The following is a 19,808-nucleotide window of genomic DNA, read 5'->3' on the forward strand; positions in this document are numbered from 1 at the left end:
GGAGAAAATTAGGGGATCTGGGTCATGGCTATCATATTCACAAATCAGCATTGTTGTTTGCTTTAGTCACTAACTCATGTCCGATTCTTTGTGACCCCATGGACTGTAGCACTCCAGGCTCCTCTGTTCATGTGATTTCCCAGGCAAGAATACTGTAATGTGTTGCTATTTCCTTCTCCAAGGGATCCTCCCAACCCAGGGATCAAACCAGCATCTCTTACTTGGCAGGTGGTTTCTTTACCGCTAGGCCACCAGGGAAGAACAGTAGATCAGCACAGGCCTTATATAAAATATGAATTTCAACTAATGTCTTTTTAAGTGTTGCATATGTCAGTCCGTACCTCTTGCAAAATGATGTAACTAAAAACCTAAGGAGAAAGTCCTATGTCAATGTTTAGATGAAACTGTTATATTTTTTCAGTGTCTCATAAAATGGTATGGATTTCTGAAGCTCTCTGAAAAAGGTGTGTTGTCTTTCAAATCACCATCAGGGAGGAATATCCCATGACTGGAAGAGGCTGCAGAGAGTACCCAGTCCAAATATTCAGGCAAATGGTACAAAACTCCACACCTGGGGAGAGGTGGGGTGAGGTCTCTGCACCATTCTTGGGGAATTAGGGACCCAGAATCAAGGACAGAGCACCAGGGCTGCATCCATTCACTACAGGGCTACTCCTCGTGTAGGTGCCTTCATGTGTCTCTTGCTCTGTCCTTCCAGGGAGCAGGCACTGATGAGAACTGCCTCATTGACATATTAGCTTCGAGAACAAACGGAGAAATTTTCCAGATGCGAGAAGCCTACTATTTGCGTAAGGAAATATACATTTGTACATATGTTTTACACATTATAAACTTTATATTTTTCAAATAACAGGCAAAATATTCCAGTTTATGTATTTGAAAGAATTATCTAAGACAGTCACATGTGAGATATCACTTACACAAGACTAATGAATTGTCTAAGTAGAGTTGGTGGTTAGGGCACTAAAAACAAAGCAACCCCAAGATAATTGAGTGAAGCAAAGTTTCCAGGAAAATAATGATGAGTTTCTACAAGGTGGACTTTAGTTTAGGACAGCGTGCACTCAGGACAGCGGCTCAGGGACGACCTTGTCTGTCACCCAAGAGGGACAGTTATGACGACAGAACAAAGCAAAGTGTAACGATCACTCAGTGAATTCTACAAATCCAGGCAACAGCTTCACTTTTCATAAACCTCATAATCACTGAATCCACCTCAGAATCTGATTTTTATGCATTTTAAAAGCGGAAAGGTTAATGACTTTCATATTCAAAAAAGCTTTAAGACCTTAAGTTCCATCGCATCATGTATCATGTGACATTGAGCGTGAACAAAATGTTCCAGACAATCAGCTCCATTGCACTCAAACAAAAACAAGACTTTCCTGGGGGAGAGAATTAAGACCCTTCACTGAAAATATTAAGACAAGACAAAGACTTGGGGGACCGCTGGGCCAGGCAGTGGTCTAAGGAAAGAGAAGACAGCCCTGAATTTTAAGGGTTACAGAATGTGAAATGATTCTCAATGCTGGTTTTAAATTTTGGAATAGAGATAGTATTTTTATAAGAAAGTAGTCTTGGGCCTGTGTTATCATTGGGATCAGTTTTGTTGGGTGGACTGTTCATGGGCCTCATGTGAGTAGAAGGTGGCAGAAGACCAAGAAATGTCACCCTATGGGAGCAGCACTGACCTCTGCAAACACAGGGAGGCGCGGTTCCTTCATGACTAACCCTTCCACATGTGTGTGCTCTCCCCCAGAATACAGCCGTGACCTGCAGGAGGACATCTACTCAGAGACCTCAGGACACTTCAGAGACATGCTCGTGAGCTTGGTCCAGGTAGGAGATTCCTAGATTTGCTCCACTTTGCACTACTGAAAAATAGATATGTTTCGTTTTCAAAATCAGGACAGGAAACTCCAGTAATAACAGTTACTGAATGCCAGTAAATTCAAGGCACTACAATGGAAACTTGGGTTGAATATAGAGACAAACAAGTATGAATGAGACACCATCTCTGTCCTCAAAACAGTCTACTCTAAGTAAAATATCATAGTTATAGATAAATGCATAGCTGATTATACATTACAAGGGAATTAACAGACTGACAATATTACAGTTACAATTAGTAGAATGTGCACACCGTCTAAGGCATCAGGAACCCAGCACCCACCCAGCTGGTGAACAGTCAGAACCACCAGATGAAATACAAGAAACCGGGATCCAGGAGCCTCCCATATGACTTTAATTTAAGAGATTCTGGTTTATTGAAAACAAAAACTAGTTTTCCCTCCTTAGTACAAGTGTTAATCATTCAGTCATGTCTGACTCCTCTGTGCATGGAATTAACCAAGCAAGAATACTGCAGTGAATTTTCATTTCCCTCTCCAGGGGATCTTTCCAACTCAAGGATCAAACCTGTGTATCCCGCATTGCAGGGGGATTCTTTACCATCTGAGCCACCAGGGAGCCCTCCATAGCAGCTCTTTATGTCTGTAATTCCATCTTCTGCTTGAGTTTGTATTGACCGAATTGTTCAGACACAGGCTCAGTGTCTGATGACAGGTGCAGGAAGCCAGAGGCTTGAATTTAGACAAGCAAAGTTGCCACCGTCCTTCTGTGTTATCAGTCGGATTGCTGACCAGCCATCTTCTAGCAGGGAGTAGTGGATGGAGTTCCTGATGTTCCAGCCCAGGTTATAGAATTTACAGAATGAAAGAGAACAAGGGGACATGGGGTCAGGGAAAACTACAGAAAATCTCCCACCCATTCTGGAAAATAGTGACAGTGTTAGTCGCTCGGTCATGTCCAATTCTTTTGCAACCCTATGGACCATAGCCTACCAGACTCCTCTGTCCATGGGATCCTCCAGGCAAATATACTGGAGTGGGTTGCCATTTCCTCCTCCAGGGAGTCCTCCTACCCAGGTATCAAACCTGTGTCTCCCACATTGGAGGCATATTCCTTGCTGTCTGAGCCACCAGGAAATTCCGTGGTAGACAGACCCATAGCCATATACTGATTTTTCTTTCTGAAACTGCAGGTTCAAATCTTTAGCTTGGGAGATTTCTTCTTCTTCTTCTTCTTCTTCTTTTTTGATTCTACAAAACTTTGTTTTTTTAAAATGGGCAGTTTTACGTAGTACTTTACATGACAAAGGTAAGAATTAAGAATTATTTCTACCCTGGCTAGAACTAGTCTGTGTATAGAAAAGAGTTAAAATGAGAACACAACTATTGATAATGATTTTTTTCCTTTACAATACCAATGGCAGTGTGCAAATTTAAATAACTACTTTATTTTCCTTCTTAATCTTCAATTTCGTCATCTTTCTCATCCAGGGTAGCTTCACATACCAATCAAATGTGTGTTTATTGTGATTAAAAGCTTCATATTGTACTTCACAATATTTGGTATCATTTAGTTTAAAAATGAATAAATACATCAGCCTGATTTTAACACCAACTGAGAATTTCATTCATTGCCAAGCACCAAGAATTTTAATTTTTTGAACTTTTTTTGTGCCCAAGTTACTGTCATTTTAAAATTAGGAATAAAGAAATCCAAAAGGAAAGGTTTCTGAGGAAGCCAAGTACTAGCTGCTCCAATGGAGGAGAGATTGGTGATGGGCTAGTTGACTTTTTCAAATTGTTCAATTGAAAAACAAATGGCATAGAACTAAGCAAACCCATTGACCTTACAATTAAAGTAAAACTTTCCATTTGTAAAAACAAAATCAAATATTGTTTAAAGTGCTCAAGGGCTTAAAAAAAGAAATATAAAATGATTTTGTGATCAGACATTAGTAAACTTCAATGAAGAAATAATTCCTGAAGCAACAGACAGAAAGTGAATGATCCTCCAAAGTCTGTAAATTACTGAGGGATTGTCCTGGGGTAAATTTTTAATTGAATTTAAAATGTTATTTACTTAAAGTTAACACTTCTAGTATGGTTTTTATGAAGTAGATACCCATATGTACTACTAGCAACCTTGTACTTAGATTTCTGCCTTTTGGAAAAGCACTATAGTAATATGTTTCAGGAGCCAGAAAAATGTTTATACCCACTGATTCCCAATATTGGATAATTTATCCTAAGAAAACAGTTTGAGAGAATAAACTTTAAAACATCTATTCAGGTAGAACAGTAAGTATAACAGGGAACCATGGAGTAACCCAGATGCATAGTTTCAGTGCCTAATATAAATACCCAAATGATAACACATCAATGGGATTACTATGTAGCCTTTTAAAAAGGTATAATTTGAATAACTGTAAAAACATTGACTATCTTGAACAAAGTTTAAGTACAAAGACAAAATAAAAATTTGTACACACATTATAGCTAATGTGAAAAAATATATATGTATATGGATAAATTAGAAAGTAGTAATTCCCAAATAAAACTGCTTGTGTTGGGATGGGGGAATATGGAAAAGTATGGATGGGTTTTCACCCTAAATTTTATCTAACATACCATTTTTTTATAATTAAAAAAAGGAAAAAAATTAAAAAAAAAATAAAGTGGATTTGCACAGCGTGGCTGTGTACCTCCCAAAACTGCCCATATCAATTCATCAAGTCCTATTCTGAGGATTCTACTCTCTGGAATGATAACATCAATAGAGAACACAGAGCTTGGCTTTACATTGCCCAGCAGGAGGCTTCTGTGTGAGCTGCTGGGGAAATAATAATAAATAATAATAAGCAGCTCAGTTGTGTCCGACTCTTTGTGACCCCATGGACTGTAAGTCCATGGAATGCTCCAGGCCAGAATACTGGAGTGGGTAGCCTTTCCATTCTCCAGGGGATCTTCCCAACCCAGGGATTGAACCCAGATCTCCTGCATTGCAGGCAGATTCTTTATCAGCTGAGCCACAAGGGAAGCCCAGGAGTACTGGAGTGGGTAGCCTATCCCTTCTCCAGCAGATCTTTCCGCCAGAATTGAACTGTGGTCTCCTGCATGCAGGTGGATTCTTTACCAACTGAGCTATAAGCCTATTTAAATTTGTGACAGAAGTTGAGTCTTTTTATATGAAAAAGTTTTTAATAATCATTATTAATATTAAAAATAATCTCACTTGGAAAAGCATCAATCAAATATTTTCTAACTTATAAATGTTGTAAGATTAGTTACAAGATTCTCTCAACTTAGAAGGGTCATCATTTCTTGGCTTTCTTGGACTGACACTCCATAATGTAAATTAAAACGACAGTTTCCAGTCAGAAATTCATATGGGCATTAGTACTGTGCCAACAGAGTAAAGACAACAGTGCTGCTATAAATCCACAAGTTACATCTAAGGGCAAACATATCTTTATTTTCTTAGTATCCAAACAGAAATGTATTTCAATTTGTTAAAAAAAATATAAGTAGGGTAAAAATGTGTTTCGTAAGGACTATTTTGTATTCCACTAGGGCTATATCTCAGTCCAGACTCTCCTTCCAAGTCTGGCTTCTTTTCTCTCTGGTCCACAGTTGATCCCCAGCACATCCCACAGTAACACGGCACCTGTTTTGTAAATAAGTTTATTTGTACCATTTTTTGATTCCACATATAAGTGATATCATGCGATATTTGCCCTTCTCTGACTTAACTTCACTCAGAATGACAATCTCTAGTTCCATCCATATTGCTGCAAATGCCATTTTTTCATCATTTTTATGGCTGAGTAGTATTCCATTGTGTATATGCACCACATCTTCTTTATCCATTCATCTGTTGACGGACATTTAGGGTGTTTCCATGTCCTGCTATTGTGACCAGTGCTGCAGTGAACACTGGGCCATGTATCTTTCTGATATGTATATATGTATAACTGAATCACTTTGCTATACACCTGAAATTAACACAACGTTATAAATCAACTAAACACCAACAACAAAAAATTTAAGGCAAAAAAACAAAGATAACTGCTGGTCCGCATCTCAGAGCCAGCTGAGGGAAGCGTGCTGACAGCACCTCCTCCCTGAAAGCTCAGACGGGCCCTGTGGCTGGGCAGACACTTCACGTCTGCTAAGTAAGAGCCCAGCCTGCAAACAGGGAAGCACAATGGTAAACAGGATTGTTTCCACCTCGTCTGACTCCTCTCCACAATTCCAGTGATCAAGTGCGCTGCCTCTCAGAATCGCTGCCCTTCTTCAAAGGCTGAGCTACAAAACACCTAAAAGTAACTGATACCCAAGAATGAGGATTGCAGTGGATTTTTATAAAGCAAATGCTCTATATTTCAGGAAAAACACACAGTTTTGAAAATTAAAAATGACAGAAAATAAGTCACAAAGGGAAAAAGTCAGTGCACAGTATTTTCCCTTGGCAAAACTTCAATTCCTTTTTCCTGAAATTAAACAATAATGCTTTATTTTTTATAGAGTACACATGTGTATGCAATAATATTATCTGTATAGACATACCTATTTTGAAATAACACACAATTTGTTTTATCACTGGCTTTCACCTGATTTTGATTATGACTTTACAGGATAAAGTATTACTTCTGAAGTTCAATGTCTAGAGTTGGAACTTAAGTGTGTGTGTGTTTAACCTTAAAATAGCTTTTCAGAGCATTAAAATTGCCCTTTCAACATAGAATATCAAAAATGAGGAGAGTTCTAGATTTTATAAGAAGCCAAGGAAAATTAATAATGTGTAGTTAAATATTATATATTTAGGAGGTTTCACAGTATATTTCCCTTAAATTGTACCTTATGAGTATCACACAGATTTTACCGAAGTTACTTAACTCACAATTGAAACTGGATATAAGAAACTTATAAAAGGCATAGTATAATATCCTTTACTAACAGTATTTTTCAAGATCAGGAGTCCTGTGTAATGCTTATAAAACTGTACAATGTCTCATAAATTTTTAAATATTTTTAAATTTGACCACTGGTCAAAAATTATAATTATATTATAATATATATCATATAATATATATTATATGATATAAAAAGTATAGAAATTATGATTTCTATACTCATGACTCATTTTGGAACTCCTAGTTTAGGATTCGAATCAATAAACTTAGAGGACTGGAAAAATATAAAAAGTGAGTTAGGGAACTGATGAAGTCCAGCATGTCCACTGACCACAAACTCTGGTATATCCCATACCAGAGAATCTGTCTAGATATTCACAGAAAGGAAATGGAATTGCATCCTACAGGTTTGTGAAACTCAAGAGTAGATAATAACTGAGACAACTGAAACAACCAGCTAACTGAGGGTGTTGTCACAGGACCAAGACCCTTCTCTCCCCCGAGTTGGGATCCTTGTTCTCTCTGCCTCAAGCTCTCTCCATAGATAGATAATAGATAGACAAATAGATACATTAGGTAGATTCCTTAGATAGATGATGATCGATGATAAATGATACATAGAAAAATGCTCAAACCCATGTCCACTGAGTTGGTGATGCCATCCAGCCATCTCATCCTCTGTCGTCCCCTTATTCCTCCTGCCTTCAATCTTTCCCAGCATCAGGGTCTTTTCCAGTGATTCAGATCTTCACATCAGGTGACCAAAGTACTGGAGCTTCAGCTTCAGCATCAGTTCTTCCAATGAATCAGTTCAGTTCAGCTGCTCAGTCATGTCTGACTCTTTGGGACCCCATGGACCTCCGTGTCCATCACCAACTCCCAGAGTTTACTCAAACTCATGTCCATTGAGTCGGTGATGCCATCCAACCATCTCATCCTCTGTCATCCCCTTCTCCTCCCACCTCCAATCTTTCGCAGCATCAGGGTCTTTTTTAATGAGTCAGTTCTTCACATCAGGTGGCCAAAGTATTGGAGTTCCAACTTCAGCATCAGTCCTTCCAATGAATATTCAGGACTGATTTCCTTTAGGATTGACTGGTTTGATCTCCTTGCAGTCCAAGGGACTCTAAAGAGTCTTCTCCAACACCACAGTTCAAAAGCATCAGTTCTTTAGCCTCCAATTAAAATAAATAAATTTATAAAAAAAAAACAAAAGCATCAGTTCTTCAGCCCTCAGCCTTCCTTATGGGCCAACTCTCACATGCATACATGACTACTGGAAAAACCATACCTTTGACTCTATGGACCTTTGTCAGTGAAGTAACGTCTCTGCTTTTTAATATGCTATCTAGGTTTGTCATAGCTTTTCTTCCAAGGAGGAAGCATCTTTTATTTTCTTGGTTGCAGTCTCCATCTTCAGTGATTTTGGAGCCCAATAAAATAGATAATGATAGGTAGAAAATAGAAATATAGATGGTAGGTAGATAGATATATTAGATTCCTTAGATACATGATGATAGAAGGTAGAGAGGTAGAAAGTAGATAGAGAGATGACAGATACTGTTTGTAAAACAAGCAGGTATTATCTATGTATCTTTTCCTCTCAGCTCTGCTATAAGTCAGTGTGTGTCCTTGGGTTTATCATTTTGCTTTCTTGAGATTCCAGAGACATACTCCGTAAATTAAGGGTCATGAAACCATTCTTCTCTCTGTTCCCTCCTTGTGCCCATGTTCTAAAATTCTCCAACAGTTATAATCACATCCGCCTCCTCCCTCTGCATCTTCACTTTGAGAATCAAAGGAAAGACTGTCCATGGACATTCAGACACACTTGGGTTTTTTTGTGAATTAATAGAGAGTGGGGATTGGAAGCTTGAAGGTGTTCATGAAATGTAAAGTGTTTAAATTATTGTCATATTTTCTGGGAAAGAAGTGCTCTAACTTAATCTACAAAGAATTTTCCAACAGGGCTATTTCTAATAAGAAAACCACTCGATCAGAACACGTTCTTCTTGAAAATGAATGCCAATCACTGAACTTACTCACAGCACTTCCTCTGCTCTGCTTCTATTAAACCAGACTTATGGGAGATCTAATTATATGTCAAATAATGAAGGATTAGTCACTTAGAGTTTACTTAATCCGCATGCATGATCACACAGAGATGACAAGTGTCTCCACAGAGAGGAAGAGGGGCATCTGCCAGGAATCCCCTGTGCTGCTCCACAGGCGGCTGCCCTGGGGCCTCCAGCGACCCACTACCTGCAGCGGCCACTGTGCTTGCTCCCAACGCTTCTGGCTAGACTTGAACCCCCTTAATTTCTTCCTGTCACGAGTTTATTCTATTCCTAACCCAAATGCCTGTTTATGCCATTTCTCTGGCATTTGCATCCCCTAACAGGCTACTGTCTTAACTTAGGTTTTTTATGTGACCAAATCTGCTTGGTAGGAAAAGCTACATCACACATTAGCTGATTGACATTTTCTTAATCTACCCGTCTGCTTAAAGTGCTTTTGGCAATCAATTGCACAAAGAAGTACACATATGGGCCCCATTTCAAGTTAAATGTCCAAAATTCTTACCTCTCAAAAAAAAATATCAGATGCACAGAACTGCAGAAAATTCTTAAATATTTCTCACAACTTAGCTACATCGTGTGATTGGAAATCACTAAAAACACTTCGGTGATCCAGAAAATCTTCCCATCTCTGCTAACTGATGTTTAAGTTCTGTGACATCTAAGGTATTTCTTTATCTTTCCTTCCTTTGAGTAGTATTGATTCAGTGAGTATTCATCAAAAGCCTTCAGTGTGCCAAGGATGACTGGGAATTATCAAAAGAGGCAAAGACCCCAGTCTTAAGAAGCTTGAGTTTTAGTGGGGAGATTCAGACAGGAGAAAGCTAGTAAATCGGTGCATTTCCCAGCATGGTAGCTGATGAAGAATACAGCAGGGGAGGGGATGGTGGGTCAATTAAGATGTGTCACAGCTCAGTCAGAGCAAATTCCACTGAGAAGATGAGCCTCAACGGGTTAATGTATAGCCCTTTCTCTGTTTCAGTTTGGTCAGAAGCAGGTAACCTCTCATGATGGTCTGGCCTCACCTCTGCTCTCACTGAAGAATCCCCTCATGTCCAGCTGTGTCCCCCACACGGTTCCAGCCACTGTGGTCTGCCTCATTGTCCTGGGCTGCCGGAAGGGTCTGCCTGCTGTAGCCGTAAGCCCCTCCACCTGTCAGGCTCCCCTGTGTGCTTCTCAGCCAGCAGTCAGGGTTCTCCATCAGGAGCGGGTGAGACACTTGGGATCCTTCAGGGGACTTCCGGATGGAGATAATGCACAGAGGTGTCTTCAGGGCCCCCTGCCCTGTCCTGTGTCACTGAGTTCATTTGCAGAGTCCAAAAAACAATAAGAGCAAAAGACAGGGTACTCAGTATTCCCGCAAAGTTCAAAAAGCATGTTTCCTTCAGGCCTCCCAAAGGAAGCACGAGATAAACTGGGTCATCACATGTCTCTCCCACCTCTCTTTCCTCTGTGTCCTCATGACCCTCAGGGACCAGAGGACCTTGCAGTGGTGAGCCCTCTTTCCTTCCTGTTTGAAATGTCCTCTTAGGTCAGCTTGGCCATGTCTGCTCTTTCCTTATATGATAAAGAGGCAGGAGTGAAACAAATGTACAAAATACTCTCATTTGAAAAGACCCTTCAGCATCTCCCAGAGTTTGCTCAAACCCATGTCCATTGAGTCGGTGATGCCATCCAAACATCTCATCCCCTGTCTCCCCATTCTCATCCTGCCCTGAATCTTTCCCAGCATTAGGGTGTTTTCAAATGAATCGGCTCTTCACATCAGGTGGCCAAAGTATTGGAGCTTCATGGACGGATGACACTGAAGAGTTCGGACAAAATGTGGTCCCCTGGAGGAGGGAATGGCAAACCACTGCAGGATTCTTGCTGCAAGAACCCCATGAACATGAACAGTATGAAAAATCAGCCATGTTCCAATTTAAAAACAAAGGACACTTACAAGGGAAACTTGTGCTTGCTTCCCAGGGAACCAGGGAGGAAGGATACACAGACCCAGCCACGGCCACTCAGGACGCGATGGTAACTAGGACCAGTGCCGGGGGCAGCTATGGGGGCTTTGTCGGGCAGCCCAGGGCTGCGGTGCTACCAGGCTGCCCTGCGGCATTTCAGGTGCTGTGGGAGGCCTGCCAGCAGAGGACAGGGGAGCACAAGACGCTTCTGCAATTGATGCTGTGTAACAAGAGCTACCAGCAGTTGTGCCTGGGTAATGTCCTCCTTCTTTATAGCTCCTCTCTGATTATGCAGTAAGAAGCAAGTAGGTAATTGGGGGGAAGGGGGTGTTACAAATAGAGGAAAGCCAGTTCTCTCAAGGCATCTATTTTAGATTATGTTTGTACAAACATGCCTCATCCATTAACACTGCTAAGGAAGGAAGTTTCTGTAGAATTTTATTCTTCCAGTAACTGAATCATAGCAGTTCCTGGGGTTGCAAAGAGTCAGACACAACTTAGCGACTGAACAACAATAACCTTTCAATACTAAACCTTTGAAAGCCATCTCTGGTTTTGGTGAAGAACTTACATGTATCATCCGTGTCCCATTCAGTGCGTCACGTGTTGTCTTAAACAGAATATGCTGAACATAGGTTAACAAGTCTGGAAGGAACCAAGGTCATTGTTACTGAAGCTGTGATTCACACAAAGCTGCCGTATTGGTTTTAAAGGTGCTTTCTTTGGCTTTCCCCAAACTGCTGGATACTTTTCTATTTCTCTTGTTTTTTAACTGGTATTTTTTTTTTCTTTTTTGGCTGCACCACGCGGCATGAGGGATCTTACTTCCCTGACCAGGGATCAAACCCACAACCCATGGAGTGGAAGCTGGAGTCCTAGCCACTGGACCACCAGGGAAGTCCCTGTTTCTCTTATTTTTTTACAATATTTTTTTTCTACTATCCATAACACACAGAAGTCTATAATAATTTAAAAGGTGGCCCACTCCAACCCAACACTTATTTGCACATACCTACACTTTATTTGCCTTCCTATGTATAAGCAGTCAAATCAATACCTACATTTAAAAATTATAATATTCATAATAATCTCATTTGAATCAATTTGTTAAAGTTTTCCAGGAATTTCAAAATATTTCTGGGCAAGACATAGTAGATGCCATTAATGAATGTTACGATGGATACTTTCGAGAGCTGCTAGTAGCAACTGGTGAGTAATAATTTACTTGATACATCAAGTGTCGATTAGCTCTGACTGACATAAAGATGCGTTCAATTGAATTAAAGTGACTGAGTTAATTTCCCCTGATTTTAATTATTTAGACAAGACATTTCTCTACATTCTCTGTAGAGAAAAAATACATCAGCTCCTGATACAATGGCAAGCTGATGTCTTTCATGAACCTATACTCTTCCTAAGAGCTGTCAGTGTTCATAGTAGGAAGCCTTGATTTCTCAGGTCATTGGGATCTCACATCTTTAAATTCATTGCATACATGCTAATTTCCTTCCCTTGTAAAGAGGTTATGGTTTGACCACTATTTGAAATGTTGACATTGTAATATAGTGTACAATGAGGGATCCCACAGAGAACTCACAAAATATCAGTTTTCAAGGATTATAACTGGGGGAAAAAAAAAAGTATTCTCATCATTTCCCAAATTTTGAAAAAAAAAAAAAAAATGTATTGTTACTCTCAAACTTTCTTCTTCTCTCTCTGTTTTTTCCTAGTTCTCTGTATTCGAGACAAACCAGCCTATTTTGCTTACAGATTGTATAGTGCAATCCATGTAAGTATGACCCACATATTTTTAATGTTTCTCCAGAAGTCATGTATACTTTCTCAAAGGACTAGTTTTACTTCAATCATTTAAGTATTGATTCCCATTTTTGAATTTGTATGCAAATATATTACCTTCAAAGTAGATATGCTCAAGTGAAAAGATGTATTACACACCAAAATGAGACCCATCAAGTAAAAATAATGCTGTGTTTTCTATATCAAATGGAGGGGCCTAAGAAGTATTTCTTAGCGCCTTTCCCCCAGGAGGTGTGCTTCAGCATTTTTTTTAGCATCTGAAGAAACTGAAAGGCCAGATGCTGTCACAGCTTCCAAAGAAACCCTCCCCCCGCCCCACCCCAGCCTCCACCCCCCACCCCACCACCTCATACTCAGGCAATTACACAGCATATGGAGTCAAGCAGAAAATGTCAAAGCACTACAAATTTTTCAACATAGTGGTTTTTTTAAACTACTTAAAAGGCAACAGCCAGACAATAAACTCTAAAGCTGTATTTGTAATTAAGTACAGATGTTTTTTACTTTCAGGTGATAGTCAATTGCACATCCTTTGGTGCATTCATGTTCAAAGAAACAAAGGCTCACAGGCCTGAGACAATGCACATTGCATCCAAAACTGCATGAGACACTGAGAAACTGATAAGGTCTGATGCAAATCATTATACACATCACAGCCCTGAAAACTCAATGAAAATCATTTAAAAAATTCAGTCAGTTCAGTTCAGTTCAGTCGCTCAGTCATGTCCGACTCTTTGCGACCCCATGAATCACAGCACACCAGGCCTCCCCCCTGTCCATCACCAACTCCCAGAGTTCACTCAGACTCGTAATTTTAATAGAGTGTTTTATCCTCCAAGTGATTTTCAGAGACCAGCTTCTTAGAGGTAGCTAGAAAGTGTGGATAACATGCTAATCATCAAGAATAATTTATTAACTTATACTTATGTACAGTAATTTTTATTATGTACAAGAACCTCTGTATCCTCGGAACATAGGAGGAAGATTGACGCTCACAGTCCCCTGCTTCTTTGTTATTCTATTTCCAAGAAGAAAACCTGATTGGATTAAATATCTGTCTAAAAGTGTAATGGGCAAGGCTATTGAGTGACTTGAGAAAGGAATGGCTGTCTGCTGTCACCCTGTTTGTTTAACCTATACGCTGAGTACATCATAAGAAATGCCAGGCTGGATGAGTTACAAGCTGGAATCAAGACAGGCAGGAGAAACATCAACAACCTCAGATATGCAGATGATACCACTCTGATGGGAGAAAGTGAAGCAGAACTAAACAGCCTCTTGATGAAGGTGAAGGAAGAGAGTGAAAGAGCTGGCTTAAGACAAAGTATTAAAAAAAAAACTTAGATTATGGCATCCGGCCCCATTACTGCATAGGAAAAGGTGGAAGTAGTGACAGATTTCCTCTTCTTGGGCTCTAAAATCACTGCGGATGGTGACTGCAGTCATGAAATCAGAAGACGATTGCTTCTTGGCAGGAAAGTGATGACAAACCTAGACAGTGTATCGAAAAGCAGAGACATTACTTTGCCAACGAAGGTCCACATAGTCAAGGCTACGGTCTTCCCAGTGGTCACATATGGTTGTGAGAGCTGGATCATAAAGAAGGCAGAACACCAAAGAATTTGATGCCTTCAAACTGAGGTGCTGGAGAAGAGTCTTGAGAGTCCCTTGGACAGCAAGGAGATCAAACCAGTCAATCTTAAGAGAAATCAACCCGAATACTCTTTGGAAGGACTGATGGTGAAGCTCCAGTATTTTGGTAATCTGATGCAAACCAGATGACTCATTGGAAAAGACGCTGATGCTGGGAAAGATTGAAGGCAGAAGGAGAAGAGGGTGTCAGAGGATGAGATGGCTGGATGGCATCACTGACTCAATGACATGAACTTGGGCAAGTTCCAGGAGATAATGAGGGACAGGGAGGTCTGGCATGCTACAGTCCATGGGATCGCAAAGAGTCAGAAACAAATGGGCAACTGAACAATGGGTGACTGGATTTACTCTGTGACTCAGCAGTAAAGAATCCGCCTGCCATGCAGGAGCCAAAGGAGATACAGATTCAATCCCTGGGTCGGGAAGATCCCCTGGAGGAGGGCAGGGCAATCCACTCCAGTATTCTTGCTGGGAAAATCCCAGGGACAGAGAAGCCTGGTAGGCTCCAGTCCATAGATTTGCCAGGAGTCAGATACGACTAAAGGGCTTAGCATGTACATTGGATGACTTCAACTCTTCTTTCTCCAACAAGAGTAAAGCTTTGCTCGTGAATTACCTTGGGAAAATAATCACATTACTGATTCCAATTATGCCCCAAGTGAGAGCCCCCTAATAATAAAAACTACTTTGCTGAGGTGTGTCAGTGCAAAAAGGAAGGTGTGTGTACTCAGTGTCGTGGGCTATGGAGGAGAGGCCTGTGTTCCAGCAGTCAGAGATCTCATGCACAGGACCACATCAAGTCATGGCCCTCCAGTGTCACGTTCAGGGGAAAGCTGTTTTCACCAGCCTTCACCAAGGAAAGCATCTCTGATTTTCCCCAATGCACTCTAATTACACAACTTAAATACAGAAACTCAGTTAATCATTCATTTTCATCACTTCAGCTTATGGCAGAGTTTGCTAGTAGTGCATGTGCGTGCACGCCTGCTCAGATGCGTCCGACTGTTTTCAACCCCATGGACTGCAGCCCCCCAGGCTCCTCTGTCCATGGGATTGTCCAAGCAAGACTACTAGAGTGGGTTACCATGCCCTCCTCCAGGGGATCTTCCTAACCCAGCGATCAAACCCATGGTTCCTGAATTGACAGATTACTGAAAAAAATGAAAGTTTCTCAGTCATGTCCGACTGTTTGTGACCCCATGGACGATACAGTTCATGGAATTCTCCAGGCCAGAATACTGGAGTGGGTAGCTGCTCCCTTCTCCAGGGGATCTTCCCAACCCAGGGATTCAGGATGGGGAACACATGTACACCCATGGCTGATTCATGTCAATGTATGGCAAAACCAATACAATATTGTAAAGTAATTAGCCTCCAATTAAAATAAATTAATTAATTAAAAAAAAAAAGACATAATCGTGATCTTAGAGACATACCAATGGTTCATCAACCAGAGCTGGGACCGCCTCCCAACCCAGGAAGAATGTTTACATAGAGAGAGCAAATGATCACATCTGCATCCTAAAATGCAGCATTTGGGAGATGAGGAGGAGGCTGGCCAGGTTTAAAGGGAGAATTATAGAGTCACAGATGTAGAAAACAGACTCATGGTTACCAGCGGGTAAGAGGAGAGAGGGATCGATATAGGAATTTGAGATCAGCATATACACACTATATAAAATCTGGAGAAGGAAATGGCAACCCACTCCAGTGTTCTTGCCTGGAGAATCCCAGGGCCGGGGGAGCCTGGTGGCTACAGTCCATGAGGCCACAGAGTCAGATATGGCTGGACGACTTAGGTTTTAGTATAACTGGTTCACTTTGCTGTACACCTGAAAATAACCTTGTAAATCACCTATACTCCAATAAAAATTAATTTTAAAAATAAATAAAAGGGAAGATTATTGTAAAACCTGGTGAAATGAAAAGGGCCAGCCTCAAGGCTGTGACCCTGGAAATAGAGGTGACAAGGCACTGGAAAAGCAGAGGAGATGGACCGCTTCACTGTGTGTGCACCATGGCCAGGGGTGGTCACAGAGCTGAGGCGGAGTCTGAGTCAGTGCTCATGGGTGCCAGCGCCACGGTCTGAGGAATACAGGGCATGGCCACAGAAAAGGGCTGGGTGCATTTCAGACAGACTGTCTTTAAGGTGCTGCTTCCTCATGGTGGTCACCCCCACTTGGCTGTGTCTCTTAGGACTTCGGCTTCCATAATAAAACCGTGATTAGGATTCTAATCGCCAGAAGTGAAATCGACCTGATGACCATAAGAAAGCGATACAAAGAGAGATATGGGAAGTCCCTTTTCCACGACATCAAGGTAAGTCTCCAAATTGTCATCCACCTGCACCCATAGTTCATCCTTTTTGAAACTGAAACGAGAGCCTAACTTTAAATAACTTTATGGTGGAATCTAAAAGTTCAATCAAGGAGTCATCTACATCAGTGGGTCAGGCACCCTGAGAGCATCAATAGGTAAGAAAACCCCTTTACCTCACTTACTCCTCTTTGATGTGTTTTAAGCAAAAGTCAGTGGTCTGGTCATGAGCGCTATTCATCCCCTGATCAGGTCATGAGGCCTTACCACCAGCACCAGAAGACTGCATTCTGCAACAAGAGCACGTTAATTGAAGAGCGCCTTCTGAGATCAACTGCCTGTGTGCCACCAGAGGGGAGGGCAGCCTGTCGGGTCCCCGCACATGCTGGGGCCGTAACGTTCTGCGCACCCGCACCCATGAGCCCTGGAGGGTGCTGATGCGATGACTCTGAAGTCTGCAGCCTGGGGTCTTCACTCTGACACATGTAGACTCTACTCTGGATCCTGATAAAGCCCAGCCAAGAACTGTCAGCATATGGAGGCCCATCTATGTAACTTGGGGACACAGTGGAAAATGAAAATGTTTGATCCATGGTTCAAAAAAGTATAAAGAACTCCAAGATGGCACCCAAGCACAGGGGCCTGTAATGTATCTTAAGGTATATTTTGAGCACAGCTGTGTCCTCTGGGCTTCCCAGGCAGCTCAGCGGGAAAGAATCTACCTGCCAATCAGGAGACCTGGGTTCCATCCCTGAGCTGGGAAGATTCCCCTGGAGAACAGAATGGCAATCCACTCCAGTATTCCTGCCTGGGAAATCCCATGAACAGAGGAGCCTTGCGGGCTACAGTCCATGGAGTTGGAAAGAGTCAGACATGACTGAGCCACTGAACAAGCCCTGTTGTCTTGTCCACATTGTTTCTTGAAAATTTCCATTGCATAAAATAGCTTTTTAGTTCACTGAAAGATCCAGGAGAAACTTGACAACCAGAGGACCAAGAGACCATATAACCCAGGAGGCCTCATAGGCCTCAGGAAGTTGAGATGGTTTCAGAGGAAGGATTATTGGAGCACTTAAGAGACGTCTTCCTCCTTTGTCTCTGATAAGACTCTTCTCACATCCACCTTCAAAGCCCTAAACCTTTAGTGAAGATGAACATTTCTCACTGAGAAATGCATAACTCATTCTCTCGGTGAATAAACTTAGCTCAATACTATACAGCAGTTAACCATGGCCACCTCAAAATCTACTAATATTCACAAATAATTAATGCAACCTTGTGCATTTAAAGCAGTGAATTATAAGTAACGGCTGTGTAAGAGAACATGAACATGAGAGTTGCCTTTTAACAAAGATAAGTTTTATAATACTTTTATTACTATCATTTTTGAAAATAATGTAGAAACTATAGAAGATGATAAAAGGATTTAAATTGCCCTAATGTGGCACTGGAGAAGACTCTTAAGAGGCCCTTGGACTGCAAGGAAACCAAACCAGTCCATCCTAAAGGAAATCAGTCCTGAATTTTCATTGGAAGGACTGATGCTGAAACTGAAGCTTCAATTCTTTGGACACCTGATGCGAAGAACTGACTCATTGGAAAAAACCCTGATGCTGGGAAAGATTGAAGGGAGAAGGAGAGGACAACAGAGGATGAGATGGTTGGATGGCATCACTGACTCAATGGACATGAGTTTGAACAAACTCTTGAGAGATGGTGAAGGACAGGGAAGCCTGTTGTGCTGCAGGCCATAGGGTTGCAAAGAGTTGGACACGACTGAGTGACTGAGAAACAAAAACAAATTATTCACCACAGATAACCAACAGTAAAATTTTGTTGTATGTGTTTTCTTTTTAAAACTATATGTAAACATCAAAGTTTTACTACTTAAATATTTCTTTAAATCATGGATCCCATTGTATAAGTTGTAAAGAGCATAAACTGCCCTATATTATTATATACTATCTTTTAATTTTTCATTATTGTACACAATATAATGACATATGTTTTGGAGCACAAATCTTGGGCTCATCAACAATTGATCATTATTTTCTTAGGATAGACCTTTTGAAGTAGAATGACTGCATTAATGAGTATAAATATCTTTAAACCATTTGAGACATATTGTCCAGTGTGCCCTCTAGACTCTACACTAATTTGTAACAACATTAGGACACCTCTTTATCTAAAGGTGAGGAGAAGAATTAATTCTACTGCTAAGCATTATTCTTTATAAAAACATATTCAGGCCCACAGGCAACAATGAAGACCAAGCACAGCCAAAAATAAATAAATAAAAACCATTAGGGTTCCATCAGCTTTATATAAACCCCATTCTATTGACTGTGACCATGTCATTACTTTTCAATAACCTCCACCGGGAAGAGTCCCTAGGACATATTACATCAGGATGGAAAAATAAACAATATTTGAGGTGTTAATGGCCCACGGTGTCTCACTGTATAGTTTAGAGGAATTATGCTTCTTTTTATGACATTGCGTTTCAAATACCTTATATTTGCTCCTTTTCAGAATTTTGCATCAGGGCACTATGAGAAGGCTCTGCTGGCCATCTGTGCGGGTGACGCAGATGACTACTAAGTGAAAAGGAGAATCTGGAGTACGCCGTCATCTTCACAGACACGTCACATATAGGTTGTGATTAATTTGCCTTGTTAGGAGCATTACCATGAAATTATAGAATCATATTTTCTTTTCTCTCTTTAAAAGTATTTTAAGAATAATTAGTATCAATAGATTCTTTGAGAAAAACCTATTGATGAAAGTATATGGGATTGGATTTGCACATATCTAAATCAGCAATTTATTAAATTGTGTATACTGGAATAATAAAGGAAATCATTGTATTGAAATATATGTTACTGAATGTGAAGGATCAATTCCTACAAGAAGTGGGTTGGCTTATGTCTGTCCCAACAGGAGACCAGGACAACCGGTGGGTGGCCATCCCCTCCCCGATTCAAGACTCTGGGCCAACTAAAGCTAAGTGAACATTTAAAGCCCTTTTAAATGAAAGCAAAGACATAAGGCTCACTTGATAAAGAATCTGCCTGCAATGCATGAAATGCAACAGATGCAGGTTTAATCCCTGGGTCAGGAAGATCCCCTGGGGAAGGGAATGGCAACCCACTCCAGTATTCTTCTCTGGAGAATCCCATGGAGAGAGGAGCCTGGTGGGCTACAGTC

General features: G+C 40.9%; 1 protein-coding gene across 5 annotated transcripts in view; it reads left to right on the top strand.

Moving 5' to 3' along the window:
• Window positions 1-19,270, top strand: part of ANXA10 (annexin A10) — a 75,957-nt gene extending 56,687 nt beyond the window's left edge. For 2 of the 5 annotated variants that reach the window (XM_044939666.2, XM_044939668.2), the window contains 9 exons: window positions 719-809; window positions 1,781-1,860; window positions 9,845-10,000; window positions 10,831-10,884; window positions 10,975-11,068; window positions 11,928-12,023; window positions 12,545-12,603; window positions 16,482-16,604; window positions 19,134-19,270. In XM_044939666.2, coding sequence (XP_044795601.1) covers window positions 719-809; window positions 1,781-1,860; window positions 9,845-10,000; window positions 10,831-10,884; window positions 10,975-11,068; window positions 11,928-12,023; window positions 12,545-12,603; window positions 16,482-16,604; window positions 19,134-19,202 — 822 coding nt within the window. In that variant the 3' untranslated portion in view covers window positions 19,203-19,270. Of the gene's footprint in view, window positions 1-421; window positions 556-718; window positions 810-1,780; window positions 1,861-9,844; window positions 10,001-10,830; window positions 10,885-10,974; window positions 11,069-11,927; window positions 12,024-12,544; window positions 12,604-16,481; window positions 16,605-19,133 lie in introns of all 5 variants that reach the window. The other 3 variants (XM_044939669.2, XM_044939667.2, XM_006048424.4) reach the window with 3 other exon arrangements.
• Window positions 19,271-19,808: the final 538 nt, after the last annotated feature.

This window comes from Bubalus bubalis, chromosome 3, assembly GCF_019923935.1.
Source record: "Bubalus bubalis isolate 160015118507 breed Murrah chromosome 3, NDDB_SH_1, whole genome shotgun sequence".
Lineage (NCBI taxonomy): Eukaryota > Metazoa > Chordata > Mammalia > Artiodactyla > Bovidae > Bubalus > Bubalus bubalis.